We start from the raw sequence: 18,865 nt of genomic DNA, 5'->3' as shown, positions 1-18,865 counted from the left end.
TATTTTTATAGAAATCATTTAAATAAATTTATGCACTTTATTGACTGCTTATATTTGTAAATTTAAATAGTTACTTTTATAGAAATCATTTAAATGAATGTATGCACTATATATATGTATGTATTAATTTTTATAATATTTTTTCGTAACAACTTATGTATATGTTCTTTTTGACAACAAGAATATACTCTATGACAACACCACCGGTTCACATAGCCAAACCAAAGGTATCGAATCAACATATAATATAGTTGATGGAGAACTCCTCGCACCGTGTGCAAGCTTGTCCGCGATTATATTTTGTGCCTTTGGAATATGTCTGATCTTGAAATTAGGGAAGAAAGCCTTACTGCGGCATAATTCTTCCATGTGTGTAGTAAACGCTGGCCATTCTTCATGTGACGACACCATCTTCACCAATTGAGAATAATCCGTCGTGAAAACTACATATGAGAACTGTAGGGTCTTCACACACTCCATAGCCTAAATCATAAATTTAATATAATTTCTATAAAATGTATTTAGACACATTATTTTGTAATTTAAATTACACTATATTTATTAAAATGATTATTTTTGTCAACTTCGTATTTACTACTTATTTATAATATTTTGTATTTTGTTTAGATATTTAGTTTTCATTAAAAAATTAAAAATTTATTTAAATACAATAATTTATTAAATTAACTTGATCGACAGAAATGCATAATGAAACTAAGGGTATGATCGGTAAAAATTGAGTAATTGGGAGGAATAAAAATTAGAGTAAATGGGTGGAAATGAAATAGGAGAAAAAAATAAAGTTGGAGTAAAAGTTTACGCCATAAGAAAGAGAAGAAAACTTTTACATTAAAGATTCACAAAATACAAAAAAAGTTACTCTACATAAAATTATATATTTTTATTGTGATTGGTTTTGTGTCACTGCGACTCAGCTGAAAACTAATTTTACTCTAAAATTTTACTCTAGAAAAGCTATTTAGTTAGACTCTGAAAGAAAAAAAAAAGCAACCTGGACTATACGCGGCTTGATTTTTTCTTCCTGAACTTTGTATTAGTGTGTATTCCATACTGAACTAAACAACAACTAAAAGAATTTTACATGAACTTTATGATTTGTGCATTTTCATTCCCAAACTTTATAGTACTGCAAAGTTAAAAAAATTTTTTTATAGTAGTGCATATTCAATACTGAACTAAAAAAAATTAAAAATACTACATAAACTCAAAATCATGCTTATATATATATATATATTAACCGTCAAATATGTTAGTCATCCGTTAATTTATCAAACAACGTCATTTTAGATAAATTGTGTAAAATTAAAAAAATTAAAATAATACATAAACTCTCAAAATCGTGCTTATATATATATATATTGACCGTCAAAGTTGTTAGTCATCCGTTAGTTTATCAAAATGACGTCATTTTGGATAAATTCTGTAAAAAATTAAATTTTAAAAATGCTAGATGAACACTCAAATCGTGCTTATATATATATACTGACCGTCAAAGGTGTTAGTCATCCATTAATTTATCAAAACGAAATCATTGTTGATAAATTCTGTAAAATAATTTTTAAAAAAAAATCTACATGAACTCTCAAAATCGTGCTTATATATAGAGCGTCAAAGGTATTAGTCATCCGTTAATTTACCAAATAACGTTAATTATCAAAAACAACGTCATCATTTCAACTAACACAGTGTAAGAATTCAGACCTTCCAAAAATTAATTTTTCATATTACAGAACTTATCAAAAATGATGTTGTATTGACAAATTAACGGATGACTAACACCTTTAACGGTTATATATATAAGCATGATTTTGAGAGTTTGTATAGTAGTTTTCAATTTTTAATTTTACATAATTTATCCAAAAGGACATCGTTTTGATAAATTTACAGATGACTAATACCTTTGACGGTGAAAAAAAATATATATATATAAGAGAACGATTTTGAGAGCATGTAGTATTTTTGAATTTTTGTTTAGTTTAGTATGGAATATGCACTACTATAAAGTTTGTGAGTAAAAAGGCACAACACGTAAATTTTATGTAGTATTTTTTAGTTTTTGTGTTAGTTTAATATAAAATACGCACCACTACAAAGTTTGAGAAGGAAGAAACACAACGTGTATGTTCAAGTTAAAATATGACATTTTCCCTGAAACTAAAAAAGAAGAAGTTGAAACACAACAATACTAACACTCTAAGCAAGGATCAGGAGCTGGGTGAATGAAAATGGAAGCCAACAAAATGGGTTCCAACCAGTGAGAAGGAAAGGGCCACACAATAAAAACGGTTACCACGAGTATTGAAAGAAAGGCGGTTCAAACCGTAAATGTAGTGGTTATCTACAGCTTCCGGAAGCCGACGAGCACAATCTACTCCAAGAGTTACAAACACAAACTTATAAACCAACTCAAAGCCAATGAGCACAATCTACTCCAAGAGTTACAAACACAAACTTATAGACCAACCTAATATCGACTTATGGAGTTTAACATATTTTTAGACCCAAAAAAAAGACATATGGAGTAACTGATCAATTTAACTGTGAATCAGATTACTAATTCTTTAATCTCTTTAATACCATATGGAGTAACCGAAGTTTAACTGTAAATCAAACATAAAATTTATCTAAAGTTTAAATCATCCTCTGGTATTTTGTCGGATTCTATAAAATTAATTACGTGAAATATGGCAAATCTCATAAAAGACCCTAAAACGAGTTTTTACCAAAAGAACACGTAAAGAGAAGAAATACCAAAATATTTTTCATTAGAGAGGTAAAATATCATGATACCCTTATTCTATAAATATAAATATTTAAGAAAATCATTTAAAAATATATTTTGAATTGAAAGTTTTTTAAAAAAATTCTTTTTTGATTATTTCAATTTTTTGGAAACTTGATTTTGAATTTGAAACTATTTTTAAAATTATTATTTTAAATTTAAAATCTCAATTATCATTATTTTTTAAAAAAATTCTAAATTTCACTTCTCAAATATAAACTCTAAATCTGGATTAGTTAAATTTAGAAATACTAGTGTTTTTTACCTCGATAAAAAAAATTAAATTATTTTGGTCAATTTAATCTTTTGTGTGTTATATTAATGATATTTTTATTGTTATCATCGAATATTTTTCTTCTAAATATGGGAATGTGATTTTCTAGAAACATACCAAACTTCCAAAAGCAGCACTTATGATCCACGTCGTTCTTGTATTTGTTTACGCCAACTACCCAATTAAATATTATACGGTATGGGTTGTCCAAAGATGCAGAAAATACAATTTGACGATAAGAAGATTTTGGACCAAAGTTCATATCTTTCCCCATATCCAAGATTTTTTTCCCCATACCCAAGATGAGAATATGTTATATGGTTTCATCCTAATTATATCATTTGATTTTGAAAATTTGATTTTTTTTTTCTCCTTGGTATTTTGCAGTCGAGTTAACAATCTTAATATTTAGAAATATTTACATTCTAACATGAAGGACCAAACGTTCTGCTTGAAGTTTTTAACAATATTTAAATTATTTTTGTATATACTTTAATATGTTTAAATTGTGCTCGACTGCTTTCTGTTAAATTATATAACTGTCATATGATTTGAACTAATATATCAGAATCTAGAATTTTATATTTGGGCAATTCTCTCAAATAGTCATTTAAAAACAAAATTCACAAAAATAGTTCTCAATAAGGAAAATGACCAAAATATCTCATTTTTATTTTAAAAACTTTAATATTTATTTTTATTTTTTTAAATTTGAAATCCTATCTTCAAAACTCTACTTTTTAACTCTAAACTTTAAGTTTATATTAGTTAAACTAGGGTATAAACATACTTTTACCCTTCAATAAAACTTATTTTGATCATTCTCCTCATTGAATACTATTTTCGTGACAAAAACTTAAAAACGTTTTCTTACGGAATTTTTCTTTATATTTTATAGTTTGTATGCTAATATATCAATCAGGAATCAGTTTTGAGTTTTGAGTTCATCTGTTTCATCAAAAGTAAATTATTTGAAAATGTACCTATTGAACGGTAATAAAAAAAAGTTTAAGTTATTATGACGTAAAATATATTTGTGGACAATTTGTTTTGGCATTTATAAACTACGGTTTATTTTTTAAGAAAATGCTGAAAGAATTTGCACTGACAAAGAAGAACAGATGACTTTCAACTACCGAAAGAAGATTCGTTATCCACTGATGCAGCGTCAAGGCAGGACCAGTTGAACGCAGGAGCTGCATAGGGACCGTTGAGTATGCCATGAGCCATCTTCTGGTGTGCGGCTTCGGTTAAATGATAACCGTCCCAATTAATATACTCAGACGGATTTTGACAATACCCAACCCCTTCGTATCCACACTCTTCACCAATAGTGAAGTTATATTGACCTCCAACTCCACAACAAGCAGCCAAAGGTCGGTTCTTAAACCCTAAAAATGTATCCATATAACCATCAGTTAAAGAATCAAATTAACCGTGAGGGTCAAGAACATGGTAGTAAGGATGTGCGGACCGTATTTAGTTGGTTCTTGGTAAAGTCGGTACAGAGAGTTGTAGTAGTCGGCATAAATAACGTTCACATGAGGGTAACGTTTTCGGAGTCGTTTAATTTCTGTCTTGAGCTGTTCATCGTGGTGCTTTCCAAAGTCGTTGAGCCATGGGAGACAGCCTGTAAGAGGATCATAATCTTCTTCTTTTGCGGTTTGAAATAGAGTAAGATACGCGGCGCTACATCCAGCTGGAAAGCTTCCGGGCACCAGAAATGTTTTGCCTCCCAAATCGATCAAATCCTGTAGTTTTGTTGATTAATACTATTTTTTTTATTTTTATTTTTATTTTAAAAAGAGTGTAATTTTATATTTTCAATGCAAGTATATATATATATATATATATATATTATTTTTATCATTTTGAATAATCAACATATTTTTATTTTAATTAATTTTATTTAATTAATTTACTTAATAAGGGTTTACTAATATATATTTTGCAAATTTGAAATTTGTTCGAAAGGTGTCAAAATAATATTTTTTGCGAAATAGAAAGAGTATTGAATCATAAAAAGATCATCTGATTTCCTCTGTTGGAAAATATAAAAAGATATGTTACCACAATTGCGTCAGAAATAGCTTTGATGATTAGAGGAGTAAGCTCTTTGATTTCATTAATACTTTTGTCTTCGAAGAAGGGGTAGTTATAGTCGTTCCCTCCAATCTCTCCCATGAGTATTAGCGAGTCTCCAAGCATCTCTCTGCAATCTAAAGCCGAAATGTTAAACCATCAAAACTAAGCTCAAGTCATCACCATATACATACATGAGAGAACAAGGATAAAAGTTTCTAACCACGAGAAGACGAGGCACATAGGGTAGGTAAAATCTGCTTGAAAGTGTTAAGTTGAACACTTAAACTAACATTGGTAAAATCAGAAACAATTCCTTTTTCGATAAAAAACGCACGATCCAAAGCGGTTGCTCCATACACAGCAAAATTGACTCCTTGCTCGAAGCTCACGTTTTGGGAACCAAAGTAAGGCGGCACATACGGTAGTCCCAAGAACTCAGCTGTTACACGAACCAAAAATGAACACAACATTACAAGGAGGTAGAAGGGTTTTCTAACTCGGTATCCAAGCAAGAAAGAACTAAAGCAGAGGATAAGAACGGTTTCGCCAAAATGTCTGTTACGTGAGAGTTAGGTACCGATGAAATCGATGATGAGGCGGCCGTCAGAGTTACGTCCGGTGGGAACACTAAAGAAGGTTTCTCCATAAGGAAGAAATGCGGCTTGAGGAGGATGGTTGACGTCGGAGAGATGGAGATAGTTTCCGGTGTCAGCGATGGAATCACCGAAGCTGATTATCGATTTGTAACGGCGACATGATGGTTCTGACGAGGCGACGATAATGGTGTAGAAAAAGAAAAGTAGAAAGCTTGTGATAAGCTTCTTTAGTGAAGAAGCCATGGGAAGATACGAGTCGTGTCTCCGTTGCAAAATCCTTATGTTCCTTTTAGACCACTAAATAATGCAAGATTTCAGTTTTCAGGCATGAATTATTAGATCTTATCTCGTTATAAAGAGAGATAAGATTCATGCATTGATACACATGCTGTAATCTTTTACCCATTCCTTCCGGATTTCAGCCCTTAAAGTTAATCTAGTTCTGTACGTTTCTTTAATAGTTAATTGAAAAAATCTTTCCCCAGACGTACCAAACTTCCATAATAGTCTAATTAAATGTTAATTAAAACATTATCTGACATTTCTTATAGTTTACTACTTACTAGTATGATAAACATCCACGTGATATTATATATTTAGCATGTCGACCACAAAATTCAAATATACTTAGAATGGTTGTCCGATCCGAAGATTTGGAAGTTATATTTAGCAACAATTCTAGCATTACGGACAAAAGTCCACTTGCAAATTTAATATATAGAAATAAAGAGAGAAAAGCTCACTCAGAACCATTTGCTGGGGTGGAGTCATGGAGATGCAGCTATTTTTTTGGTTATATAGTTCAACCGTAAATTGATCAAAAAAAAAAATAGTTCAACCGTAAATATCAAAAATTAGTCATTAAAATAGTCAACAATACTATATTGAAAACTAGATGATTTTCCAGGCTATCTGCAGAAATTTAAAACAAAAAAAAACTATAAATATATATTAATTTACAGTTCAACTAATTTATCGTTAAGCTTTTAAGTTTTATGAATCTAAAACAGCACAAAAGGAAAAGTTTTTTTTTGGTTTCAGTTAACAACATTTAAGTTTTTTTTTTCAATTTTAGTATTATGTTTAGATTCATTATGGTTTTACTTAAACATAATTTAAAATAAAATTAATAAATTTAGCGTATAACTTATTTTTGTCTTATTATTTATCTCTAAATTTATATGATTTTATAAAATGCAGTTTAGTTTATTTATTTTATTTTAGCATGGATTTCTTTAGTCAATTTTTATCAAACATGCAAAATTTTTTATTTGTTTATTATTCAGTAGTTGCTTAAACCATCATCTATTCTATAAAAACATGAACACAACCTATTGATATTGAAGTGATCTAACTATTTTAATACAATTATTAAAATATTTTACTAATCATTTAAGAGAAATATTATACAAATAAAAACACAAATATGACTAAAAACATAAATATAAAAATTAACATTCTAAAAGAATGTAAAACAAAAAAAAGTATCCGCTCTTTTAAGAGCGGGTCAGAATCTAGTTTACTGTTAAACCAAGATTTCATACTGCAGTTAAGTTTTTTAGCCAGTAGTTAGATAATCCTATGTCTAAGATAAATCTATACTGTAGTTATGTTAATTCTGACTCTTTGATCAGACTCTTGTTTTAACTCTTTTCATAAATTTAACATATTAAATAAAATAGTTTATACATAAATATAACTATTTAATCATCATAAATATTGACATTTCAATAAATATCGAGAGAAAATTATGTTGAGATTAGTTACAAAAATAATGTTTTCTTTGCTAAATGAAAAAAGTTTATGTTGAGTGAGCTTCTTTATTAATGGAGAATCAATGGGAGAGTGGTCGTCGTTGTCTTTGTCACTCAAAAATGCAGAGTTGAGGATTTTGTTGAGTTTCATATATTATCTCGATAGCGGACTAATAATGAATCAAACAAATAAGAGTAGAGTAGCGGAAATGGGTCGTGTTTATATGGTTGAAATTGATTAATTTCCACTATGATATTCCATGTTTAAACTTTTCCTTTTAGTTAAATAGATCATAACAATAAAAAAATTAACAACTGAAATTTTACTAATTTTTATTTTAAGTATTTAAATCTCAACAATTATTAGTTTCAAATTCTGTTTTTAAACACACCCAAATATATATACAAAATTATTTTTAAAAAGTAAATAGAAAAATAAAATAAAATAAATATAGTTACTTTAGTTACAATCAAAGTTATTATTAATATTTAGTTAGTGAACTATAAAAGATACAATTTGAATTAGAAATAGAGAAGTATGGTGTTGAATTTTATTAAACATAACCACTGTAAATATTAAAAATTAAGTGGGTGTTGAATAATTAAGCAGAAAAAAAATGATATAGAATGTTAAAAGAAAAAATGTAAGGTGTTGAATTACAAACCATTGTACATGGCCTAATACAAATGCATCCATTGGAGTTGTCCTCAATGGTCAAAACCATTGCCTGCGTATTACCAATATGCAACAAAATACGTCCCATCGATCGAAGAGGCTGTATGGATATGGTGATAGGAGTTTCAAGGCTTCTAATCAAATGTTGTAGTATAAAGGATGTCAAACCAGTTCTAAGTGATTATGATGCAAAGGGAATGCAAGACCATGCTTAATCTAAGTGCTATCAATTGGTGAGATGTTTTTGAACTAGAATACTACTAAAATGCAATAAAGGACAAAGCTTTCTTTCTTATAAGATGGGAGAACTCATGGGCTATGGGAATTGATCTTGGGTGATCAAGATTCAACCTAAAGGTGTCAACTTTCAACCAATCTATATCTACCTTAGACCTAGACACAATCCTAAGCAAACCCTATCCCTAGATGAATGCTCATTTACCTAGATAACTCAAGCATCAAATTCCTTTGGTTGAATGTTATCTAAGTAATCATTAATCTCAAGTCTACTAGTCATCTTAACACCTTTAACAACAAATCCCTTTGGTAAAGAATGTTAAAAGCTTAGGAGAGTTGGTTCAGGTATTTCATCAAACACCTTCCGGGTATGAAATACCTAGAGCTCAACTTTAGAGAGATCAACTCTAGAGTTGCATTAAAAACACTCTACTAGCAAAGAATAAGATTGATCTATACCTAAACACCTTAGATCTAGCTTAATCACCCTTAATCTCCCTAACCCATGAATCCAAAAATGACTACTCACTACCCTTCATGATGAGCCCAAGAATCAAAAATGATTTGGTGCTAATCATGATTAGTGATCAATATAATCCAACAAACACAAAGAAAATAGATTTAAGATTTAATCTTTTCTCCAAAATGTTCTTTTATTTGATAGATCATAAGATAATCCCTAAAATTAGGTCTAAAAAGTATTTATAAAGGTCTAAAACTCGAACCGGGTCAACCCGACAAACCCGGGTTTGACCCGAAAACAAATGGATTGGCTGATCTTGTCATGACCGCGGACGGCTCCAACCCGCGCCCGTGGTCCGCGGCCTGTTGCTTCAGAACTCGACGTCTCGGATTGAAATCTGCGGCCTGTCTTGACCCGCGCTGCATGGCCCGCGTCCTTCGTCATCGCCTATACCCGCGGACTGAGCTCATCCGCGTCGTACAGCCGTGGCGTCTCCTCCAAACCACTCAACTCTCTGCCTCGATTCCACGGCATCTCTTACTCCGCAATGGCCACCCGCGGTTTTCCTCTTCCATCATTGGCTCGATTCGTGAGCAAACCACAGCACGGAAGCTCCAAATCAAGCTTCTCCGGCGAGTCCTTGCTTCACCACCGGCGTGTCCGTCTTGTTCTTCTTCGTTCTCGCCGTCACCGGAATCAAGTCGCAGATCAGTTCAGCATCAGTCTCACACCGTTCGTCTCTTCGTCGCCGTCGGGACTGAGCCTCACCGTCGGAACTCCTCATCGGAAAGCTCTCATGTACAAGTCGTCTCCTCCTCGCCGTGATCGGATCTCCAGGCCGTGGTATCCGCCTCCGCCGTCGTGCTCGTCATCTTCTCGCAACGGAGAAGTCGTGAAGCAACAATGGTGGATTTGGGATGTTTTGCACATCTGGTCCCTCTTCTTTTGGATATTTACGAATTGACCCCAAAACAATCAAAAGTACAAAATGGTCCACCCGAATCAACCCCAAAGTTTCCAATTGTGCGATTTAGACCCTGTCAAATGCAATTATGTATGCAACTACAATTTAAGACCTAAATGCAACCTAGAATGATCATAATAAGTATAAAATATGAATTTAAAACTCATCAAAATCAAGAGATATCAGGATATATTATTACTAAATAGGCATTGGGATTAATAAGCGATTGTCTCCGATGCATTCAAAACCAACGCCTTCTTTCTCTTTTGGATCTCACTTTAGGTTTTGAATGGTAAAAGCAGTTCAAGCAGATCACGCAGATCAAGCATGACAAGTGTAGATCAAGCGGATCATACAGGAGAGATGCAGATCAAGCATGACAAGTTATTTTTGAAGTTATGAATGGCAAAAGCAGTTAAAAATGCATATCATATATTTAAAAAATAAAAATTACACCAAAATATCAACATATAATATAAATAATACATAACAAAGATAAATGAATTTATTGAAAAATATTTAAATTTTCCCATAACATATCTGCAATATTAAACTAGTGTTTTGAAAACCGGACCGGCTGATCGAACCAGTCCAACATGACTCAGTGAAAAAGTCGAGTCTGGTTCAGTTTAAAACATGGATTTCAGAAAAAACAAGTAAAGCCGGCTAAAAACCGATAAAACCAGTGAACATGTTCAATTTCAAAACCCGGTTTTAAAAAATCAACATAGAATTAATGTGCTTTCAATTATTATTAAATTTAATATTTACTAGTTAATGTTTAACTATCACTATTTAACTAATTTCCTCTTCAATTTTATTTTCTTAAGAAAGAATGTAAAAATTCCTTTTTGGTTCTCATATACTATTCTTATTTTGTTATATTCATAAAATTTAAGACTTCAATTGTAAGAATAAATAAATATGGTAATTTGAGCCGTTAATTATTTGGTTTTTATCAATTTCAGTTTACATAATATTTTCTTGTTTATTATATAGCTAGACTTATACTTATTGTATATATATATATATATATATAAATTTTAAAAAATAAAAAACCCGGTTGATGATTACATATTTAAAAATATCTAATACATATATTCCATGTAATGTATGTGGTTTCTACGAAAGCTTCATTGTTATTAAACTCTGTGGTTCTAAATTTGAAGCCTCATAAATATTAGTCGTTTTTTACATTCATATATTATAGATAAAACAATAAAAACATTAATTTGTAGAAAAATTTACTATATGTTGACAAGAAAAAAAAAGAATTAAATCTACTGTATTTGTATTTGATAAGTGAAGTTACCTAATAATGGGAAATAAGAGAAAAGAGTAAAATAATTTTTTAAAATTTAATTTGTAGAAAAAAAATTTATTGGTTAGAAGAGAGAGACAATGGTGAACCTCTTTAAAAAGTGGGTGTTTAGAAAATGAGGCAGGAGAACTGCCTTTTGCACAAAAAGACAAAAAAAAATCAAATATGCAGTTGTCCTACCTTTTATTTTTAGAAACAGAAAAACAGAGAATGGAGATTTAAAAGCAGTTCTCCTGAAACACATATGATCTGTCATTGTCCTGCCCCTCCCACTCATAACCTTAGTATTCATCGTTTTGAATTTCCAGCTGACCATTTGCAACTCCTCATTCATACTGTGGCTTTCGAATGTTTACAACCGCTCCGCTCCGCACCGCAGTTAACAGTAACAAAGATCTCTATATATACTATATATCTATACTTTTTTATAACTGTTAAAACCGCACCGCAGGTGAACCGCTTGTCCCGCACCGCTCAAACCGTAGTCACCATTCGGAGTCTGTATTTAATATTATCCCTATCTTATCTTATCTTAGCAAAATCTCTACAATTTTGAAGAAGTCTCACATTTGATTGTGATTTCATTTAAATTCGAATTTACTAATCAACTAAAAAACACAAATATAACATTCTGAACGTTTTTCTAGCATGAAAATACATGATATAAAGTACTAATCTTAGCAAAATTACACTTAAACACAAACTTGTTGTGGAGGAGAAAAATAGTCAAGATTAAAAATTGTCTAACAATATTTCAATTAATATTTAAATAGATGCGTGCAAAACAGGGCCATAAAATGAATGATTTGGGTGTGAAAAGAAAAGAGAAAAGGGAGAAAACCAGATCTAGGGTTTGACGGCGGTCGACTCTGCTGGCTCTCACAGCACCGGAGTCGAATTTCTTTGCTTTGTTGTTGTGTTCTCTGGTTATCCTTTGAAGGTGTGGTGAGGATCCGACTTGTTGGATGGGTGTGAAGATTCCGGCGTGGAGGAGTGTGGTGGCGTGTGAAGTTCGTTTACAGAGTCCTACGCTAAAGGCGGGTCTTTTCTAGATAATGAAGACGTGTACGGTTTGTTTCTCACCGGCATCAGATTTTGTTTCTCCTTTTAATCTCTAGATCTACTTGTCTTGGCGCGGGACTTGTGCTTAAAGAGTATGGAGCCTCTTCTCCCTATGGTCTCTGCGGTATCTATCCTATAGTGGGTCTGTTCTCGCTCACCTTTGAAGTTGTTCGTTGTTAAGGTCTCGTTTAGTTTGTGGCTTTTCTGCTAGTCTTCTGAGATTGATCTTGATTGATCTGTCATGGAGTTTAGAAGCTGGCTTTGTATGTCTGCGATACAACAACGGTGTAGCTGAACAATAGTGGTGTGTGGAGAGCAGCTGAAGGTTATTGTCGAGAAGAAGAGTTGGTTCAGGTTACGTCTCAATTTCCCAGGTTCGAGAGAATTCATCTCCTGCCCTTTGAATAAATGCTATTTCTAGGTTGTCCTCGGCCTCTGGATTTCCTCAGTGGCTTCTTCGTGTTGAAGCAATAGAAAGAGGTGGTAGTTTTGAGGCTCCGGATGAAGGTGCGGTTGAGTTGTGAGTTCTCTTGGGTGTTGTTTCGTTAGTGTTTTGGTCTTGGTTTCGCCATAGTGTTGGTGTGTGGTCATCGTGAACGGGTGGTTCAGATGAGGGTTCCTGCTCTTCACAAAGTTCTTCTATGGTTCATGCTTTTTTGCTGTGTTTGTGGTAAAATTTTCGGCTTATCGTAAGACAATTAAGTTTAGTTTCTATCAACTTTTGATAGGTTATGGTTTAGTTGAAGGAATTTAGTTTGTATCTTGCTGTTCCAGTTGGTCTTTAGTTGCCTGTTTCTTGGGCTATCGTCTCCCTCGTTTGGGCTTGGTTTCCGGGGAAGTTCATATGTTCTTCCGGCTCTAGTATTTCACCCATGTATGTTAACAAAATATCAATGAAAATTCAGTTGGGAAAAAAAATGAATGATTTGGTAGTAGCATGAGTGAGAAACTACACATAATTATTGTTTCAACTGTTGTAGATGAGATTATGGTCATGGAAATTGACTTTTTGGGATTCATGAGCTGTCTTCGTCAGTGGCAGATCTATACTTCCTTTGTTCCTAAAAGATTTTTGTTTTAAAATTTTCACATTTTTTAATAACGGAAATTTACTCCAATAACTCAACAAAAAACACAAATTCACTAACTACCCAAAACAACAACCTCTCTCCTACTTTCTTTTCCTATCTCTCTCTACACTCTCTACAAATCTAATTGTTCTTTTTATTTGGTTATATGGCAAATAAGCTCTTCTAATAAAACATATTAAAATTTAGCTATACATGCATAGTTTTTTTTGTAATTTTATATTTTATATATTTTTAACCAGTAAGATTTTTTTAAAATGCAATAAATGGTCTTAAACTTCACAATTTATGATTATTAGATGACAAAAATTGCATTAAAAATATAAAATATGTATCTTTTTGAAACAAAAGTTTTCTCTAGAATATGGATCTTTTAGGAACGGAGGGAGTAAACAATTTTGATTGGGAATATAATTTTTTTTATGTTAAAATTTTAATTATAATATACATAATATTATATTTAAAATTTACATATTAAACTTCTACTTTTCTGAACATATAATTCCCATACATTTATTAGGTTTAAACAAGATAAAAACCTGAGTACAAACTTTTACCCAAAAAACTGAGTACAAACAAAATTACACATATTCATCTAATCATATTTTCAACATTATATCATTGTTAGTAATTATTTTGATGATTTGTTATAGAAATTATGTATAATATGTTACAATTTTTTTTTATATAAAGTACAATTTTAAAAATAATCTAATATACTAGGGCTAGGTAAAATGTTTGGATCCTACGAACCAGACATGCCTACAACATTGTAGTGAACCCAAACTGAAACTTGAAGAATATCCACGTATCCAAAATTTTAATATTTGAAGAACTGAAATCGAACACGACAGATCCAATATATTTTGGGTACCCCAAAATACTTAATCACAGTTATATACATAACTATATTAACTATTGTTTAAGTTTCATTGTCTACAAAATATCAAAAATACTTAATATATCCAAAAATTATCTAAAAATAGCCAAAATTAATTATTCCAAAACATTCAAAAATATTCAAAACATCAAAACTATTTGAAATACCTATATGTTTTTCATCCAAATATTAAAACTAAACAAACTTATATGTTAATTTTAGGTATTTGGTCATATATTATTCAAATTTACATGTTATATTTTTAGTTTGAATTCTGACGATTTTAATATATTGTGGCTTTGTGAATTTTTACATAATCTAAATAGGTACCTGAATCCGAACTCATAAAGGTTTGCTCCAAACCTAAACCGAAATTTATAAATATTCGAATGAGATTGAAATCTCTATTCTAAAAAATCTGAAACTTGAATAATCAAAACCGAATTCAAACGGGGACTCGAGCACCCACCTCTATAGTATGCTATCCAAATAAACACATTATTAATATATAAGAACACTAATCCATATAGATGATAAATAATATTTTTTTTTTAAAAAATAGAATGTTATCAATAACTGTCTATAAAGTATGGTAAAAAGGAAACATTAATAAAGATTAACCATTTATGTGGTTATGGGGGCATAAAAAGAGTTATTAGTGGGAGCAAGAATTATAGGTCTTTGTAACTTGCACTAAATTTTAAAAGTTGAATGGTGGCAACTGCCCCAATCTAAGACTAAGTAGATCCAAAATTTTAAAAGTTTTGGGGCAGTTGCCACCATTCAACTTTTAAATAAATAAATTTTAAAATGTATTACATATCCCTTATATACTAAAGTGCAAGTCGCTTGGCGAATCAAATAGTGACACATGGCATAAATGTTTTTAAAAAAGAAAAGAAATGTTGATAAATAAATGTGTTCGACCAGATTTTCTAAAGCACAAATAAATTTTCCTAAAATCTCTCACATTATCACCACGTTCTTGAAACTGTTTATCATCTATATCTCTCTCTTCATATCTCTTTCATATCCTCCATTTACTATTTTCTGTTGCGTTCTTCACTGATCAAACAACATTCCATACAAGTTTTATGATTACTCTTGATTAAGATTTAGTTTCCTCTTATTCTCAACTAAACAATCTCATAACTGTTCATCTCAGGTTAAAATTTTGAAACTAAAAAGTACTATGTTCTTTTTTTAGCCAAAAAGTAATATGTTCAAAAAGCTTATTTTCGGTAGAAGATTGAAAAATCAACGTTTTATCAGCAAATAAGGTAACAATAAACATCACCAACTCCTATCTACAAAATGGGTATTTATATATCAGTTCTTTCAATTGCTTATATTCATGAAGCTATTTTCCTTGCTTTTGCATCCGAAAAAATACAGGAACATAGAAAGAAGAAGACAAAGTACAGACAAAAGAACATAGAACGAAGAAGGCAAAATACAAACTAAACAAATAAAAGAGCTTTCTCTGCAACAAACTTAGAACAAGGGCAGAACGTATATAATCTGAAAACAAGCGGTATATTTAGTTCTTCTCTTATTTTACTATTTAAATTATTTATTTTGTTTTTGTAGCTTTGAAAAAATCATGGCTAACATATAATAATACGATGCTACTATACCGAGTAAAAAATATATCAACAAATATCTTATAATTCTTTTTTGAATAAGCATAATAAATTCAATTTTGGTAAAAAACAACAAGTAAAGAACACTATAATCCATTTTTTAAGAATTTAGATGCAAGCATAAATTTACCCGGGGACATAATACTGTAAAATGTATAAATTAAAGAAGAAACATATTTTGAAGGAGGTTTTCTATTTGATTATCAGATTATTATTTTATTGTACCTAACTCAAAATATATTCGTAAGTAATAAAAATTAATAAAAAAGTGAAATATATTAAACAAATCACTATATATTAATAATGTCGAATAAAAAATATAAACAATAATTTTATAGAGTTACACAATATATAACACTAAAATTGAAATTATATATTTAAAATACTTATAATAATATCAAATACATTTATAAAATGGAAAAATATCCGCACAAACGTGAGGGTCAAAATCTAGCACCAATATTATTGGTGAAGCATGGAGACACTGAAAATTACAGAAATCCTCTGGTTCATCCTAATAAGAACTATATAATAGTGAATTATTTTACAAAAAATTAACTATAATTTTTAAAAGCTATATGAGATTTTGAAATCATGCTAAATGTGGGTTAACTCAACTGCACTCAACTAAATGGACATCTAATTAACGTGACGTTATCATTTAAAACAAGTAATTTCTTCTTAGATCCACTAAAACACTCCTGTAATCTTAGATACTTCCCGTTAAGCTATACAATGCAACGGGTAAAACCAGAGAGTTCGTTCGCCTTTTAGTTAAGAAATATACCTTACACGGGTCCCTAGGCGCCATCCTCAGCTTGACTTCTAGACGCCGGTGCCGACCGAGCTCACTGTAAAGTATAATAGAATAGATATATTATTGTGTTGTATTTTATAAGAGAATACAATATGCATATATATAGTGGTAACATTAACATAATGTTAACACTAGATAATGTTAACTTTCTAACACTTAATGTAAATATGCTAGAATATCTTGAGAGTAACTTGTTCTTCAAATCTTTCCTTTTATTCTTGAGGGTCTTCATGGGTTTCACAGACTTCACAGACTTGGTCCTAAGATACATATCTTCCTGCCCAACATATCTCTAATACTCACCGGCTTCGCCGTTGGTTTTTTCTCCTGTTCTCCCTCTTGCTTAACGCCGTCGTCTTTCATCACGTCGCTGTTGTCTTTCGTCAACTTTCTTTGCCATAGTATCGCCTATCCGTGAGCTCCTCACTACTATACACCTCACCTCTGTCGCTGTCTCAATCTATCTCATCGCCACTGCTTCTTGCACCGCTCCCATCGTCGTCGTCCCTCCCACTTCCCTCTTCGTCGATGTCCACCCTACTCTGTTCCTCGGCGCCCGCTCCTCTCTGTGCAAGAAAAACCACCGGATCTACTCAGTCCGAGCTTGGCTCACCAGATCTGTTAGGTTCTGCATTTCCGAGGCGTCTATATCATCACTCTACGCTGACTCGGATACTTTCACCGGCGACCAGACTCCCTTTGGCTGTGTATCCACGCCGTTCCTGACTCAGCCTCCTTCACCTCCGTCATCGTCGCCGTTTGCTGTTCTTGTAACCGACCCAAGTCTTAGTTCGACACAACTCATGGGGTGTGTGCTTTCATATCAAGCTTGGCAAATTATGATGACAAGCGGTCTTGGGTGTTTTCAGTCAAGTCTCTAAGGATTCAATATTATTGTTGAATCCCAAAGTCTCAGCCTGATTGCAACAATCGCTCTCCTTTCAGCTTTCGTCAAGCACATACATCAGGTCGTCGTTAGGCACCTTGTACCAGTTCTTCCACCGCTAGTACTCCATTTCTTCTCATCTAAAATTCATGTTCCTCCTCTGCTTCACAGCCTCTCCGCTCTGTCACTTAGAGGTCAACCTTTCTTTATCAAAAAAAAAAAATGGAGGTCAACTTTTCACCTTTGCCATGGCTGAACTCACGCTCTCTACACAATTGTTGTCTGGTTGTTTAGAATTGCCCATTGACTTTTTTCAAAAATATGTTGCATTCATACGAGCTCATCTATATTATTAAAACCCTAAGTGACTTTTGAAAACAACCCTTAAAATTAACTATAAAATTACATTCTAATGCCACTGAAAAACTCCTTAATCTTAACCTTTAAAATTTACTGTCTTTTTTATCAATTAGAACAAACATCAAACATGCCTAATTTGATTTTCAAAATAATTTGAACACCATAAATTTAAAATAAATATTTACTAAACATGATAAAAAATTAATTCTATATTGATTTGTAAACAAGATATACCCATGAAAAATCGTTTTAAATATATTAATGTTATATTATTAATAACTAATTAATTAAAATGACAAAAACAACTATAAAGCCACCTAAATCTATTTAAGCATTCATTTACTAAATTTAGAACATAATATTGTTTTAAAGATTAGTTATATTTCTTAGCACTTATTAGTAATAACTAAAAAGCAAAAGCCACATAAAAATCATTTATATAATAAATAATTAAAATATGAATTAATATGAAATATATTATTTTACGTATATTTCATATAAATATTAACCCAATATAAATTCAATATGATAAATGTTTGAGAGTATAAAATATATAGCACCAAAGTTTAAATAGGATATATAATTTTTTTATCATACATTGAAATTTTGAACCGAAAAAATAAAAACACATTCCTGTGGATTCACATGTTATATTCTTAAAATATAGATGATATAATGGACGGTTTAAGAGACAAAGTAAAATTATTCAATATAAACTATAAAAATTACTGTATTTAGAAATTTCATGTTAACAATGATTTAATACTCATAAATATAAAAATTTATATTGCAATTTATAAAAAATAAATATTTATTTATAAAATAAAACAAAATGAAACATCTGTGCGGGTGCACAGATCAAACTCTAGTAGGTATTACATGTGTTTCTTTGGTATGGTTTTGTAACTAACCAAATTCAGCAAATCTTAAAAATAACCTAGTCTATATTACTAACA

General features: G+C 31.2%; 1 protein-coding gene across 1 annotated transcript; it reads right to left on the bottom strand.

Moving 5' to 3' along the window:
* Positions 1 to 4,047: 4,047 nt before the first annotated feature.
* Positions 4,048 to 6,251, bottom strand: LOC103828994 (sinapine esterase). The gene is made up of 5 exons (XM_009104642.3): positions 5,740 to 6,251; positions 5,383 to 5,601; positions 5,148 to 5,296; positions 4,552 to 4,828; positions 4,048 to 4,468 (listed from the first exon to the last, which is right to left on the bottom strand). Exons 1-5 carry the CDS (start codon positions 5,999 to 6,001, stop codon positions 4,206 to 4,208), a joined length of 1,170 nt encoding a protein of 389 aa, XP_009102890.1. The 5' UTR covers positions 6,002 to 6,251; the 3' UTR covers positions 4,048 to 4,205.
* Positions 6,252 to 18,865: the final 12,614 nt, after the last annotated feature.

Source organism: Brassica rapa, chromosome A07 (assembly GCF_000309985.2).
Source record: "Brassica rapa cultivar Chiifu-401-42 chromosome A07, CAAS_Brap_v3.01, whole genome shotgun sequence".
Taxonomy (NCBI): domain Eukaryota; kingdom Viridiplantae; phylum Streptophyta; class Magnoliopsida; order Brassicales; family Brassicaceae; genus Brassica; species Brassica rapa.
Note: the sequence above shows the minus strand (reverse complement) of the source record. Positions and strands in the feature narration are given on the sequence as shown.

Coding starts and splice junctions, on each gene's coding strand:
- LOC103828994 (XM_009104642.3), bottom strand. CDS start 6,001: ATGGCTTCTTCACTAAAGAAGCTTATCACAAGCTTTCTACTTTTCTTT. Junction 5,602..5,739: donor CCTCATCATCGATTTCATCG/GTACCTAACTCT, acceptor TTCGTGTAACAG/CTGAGTTCTTGGGACTACCG. Junction 5,297..5,382: donor ATGTGCCTCGTCTTCTCGTG/GTTAGAAACTTT, acceptor TTTCGGCTTTAG/ATTGCAGAGAGATGCTTGGA.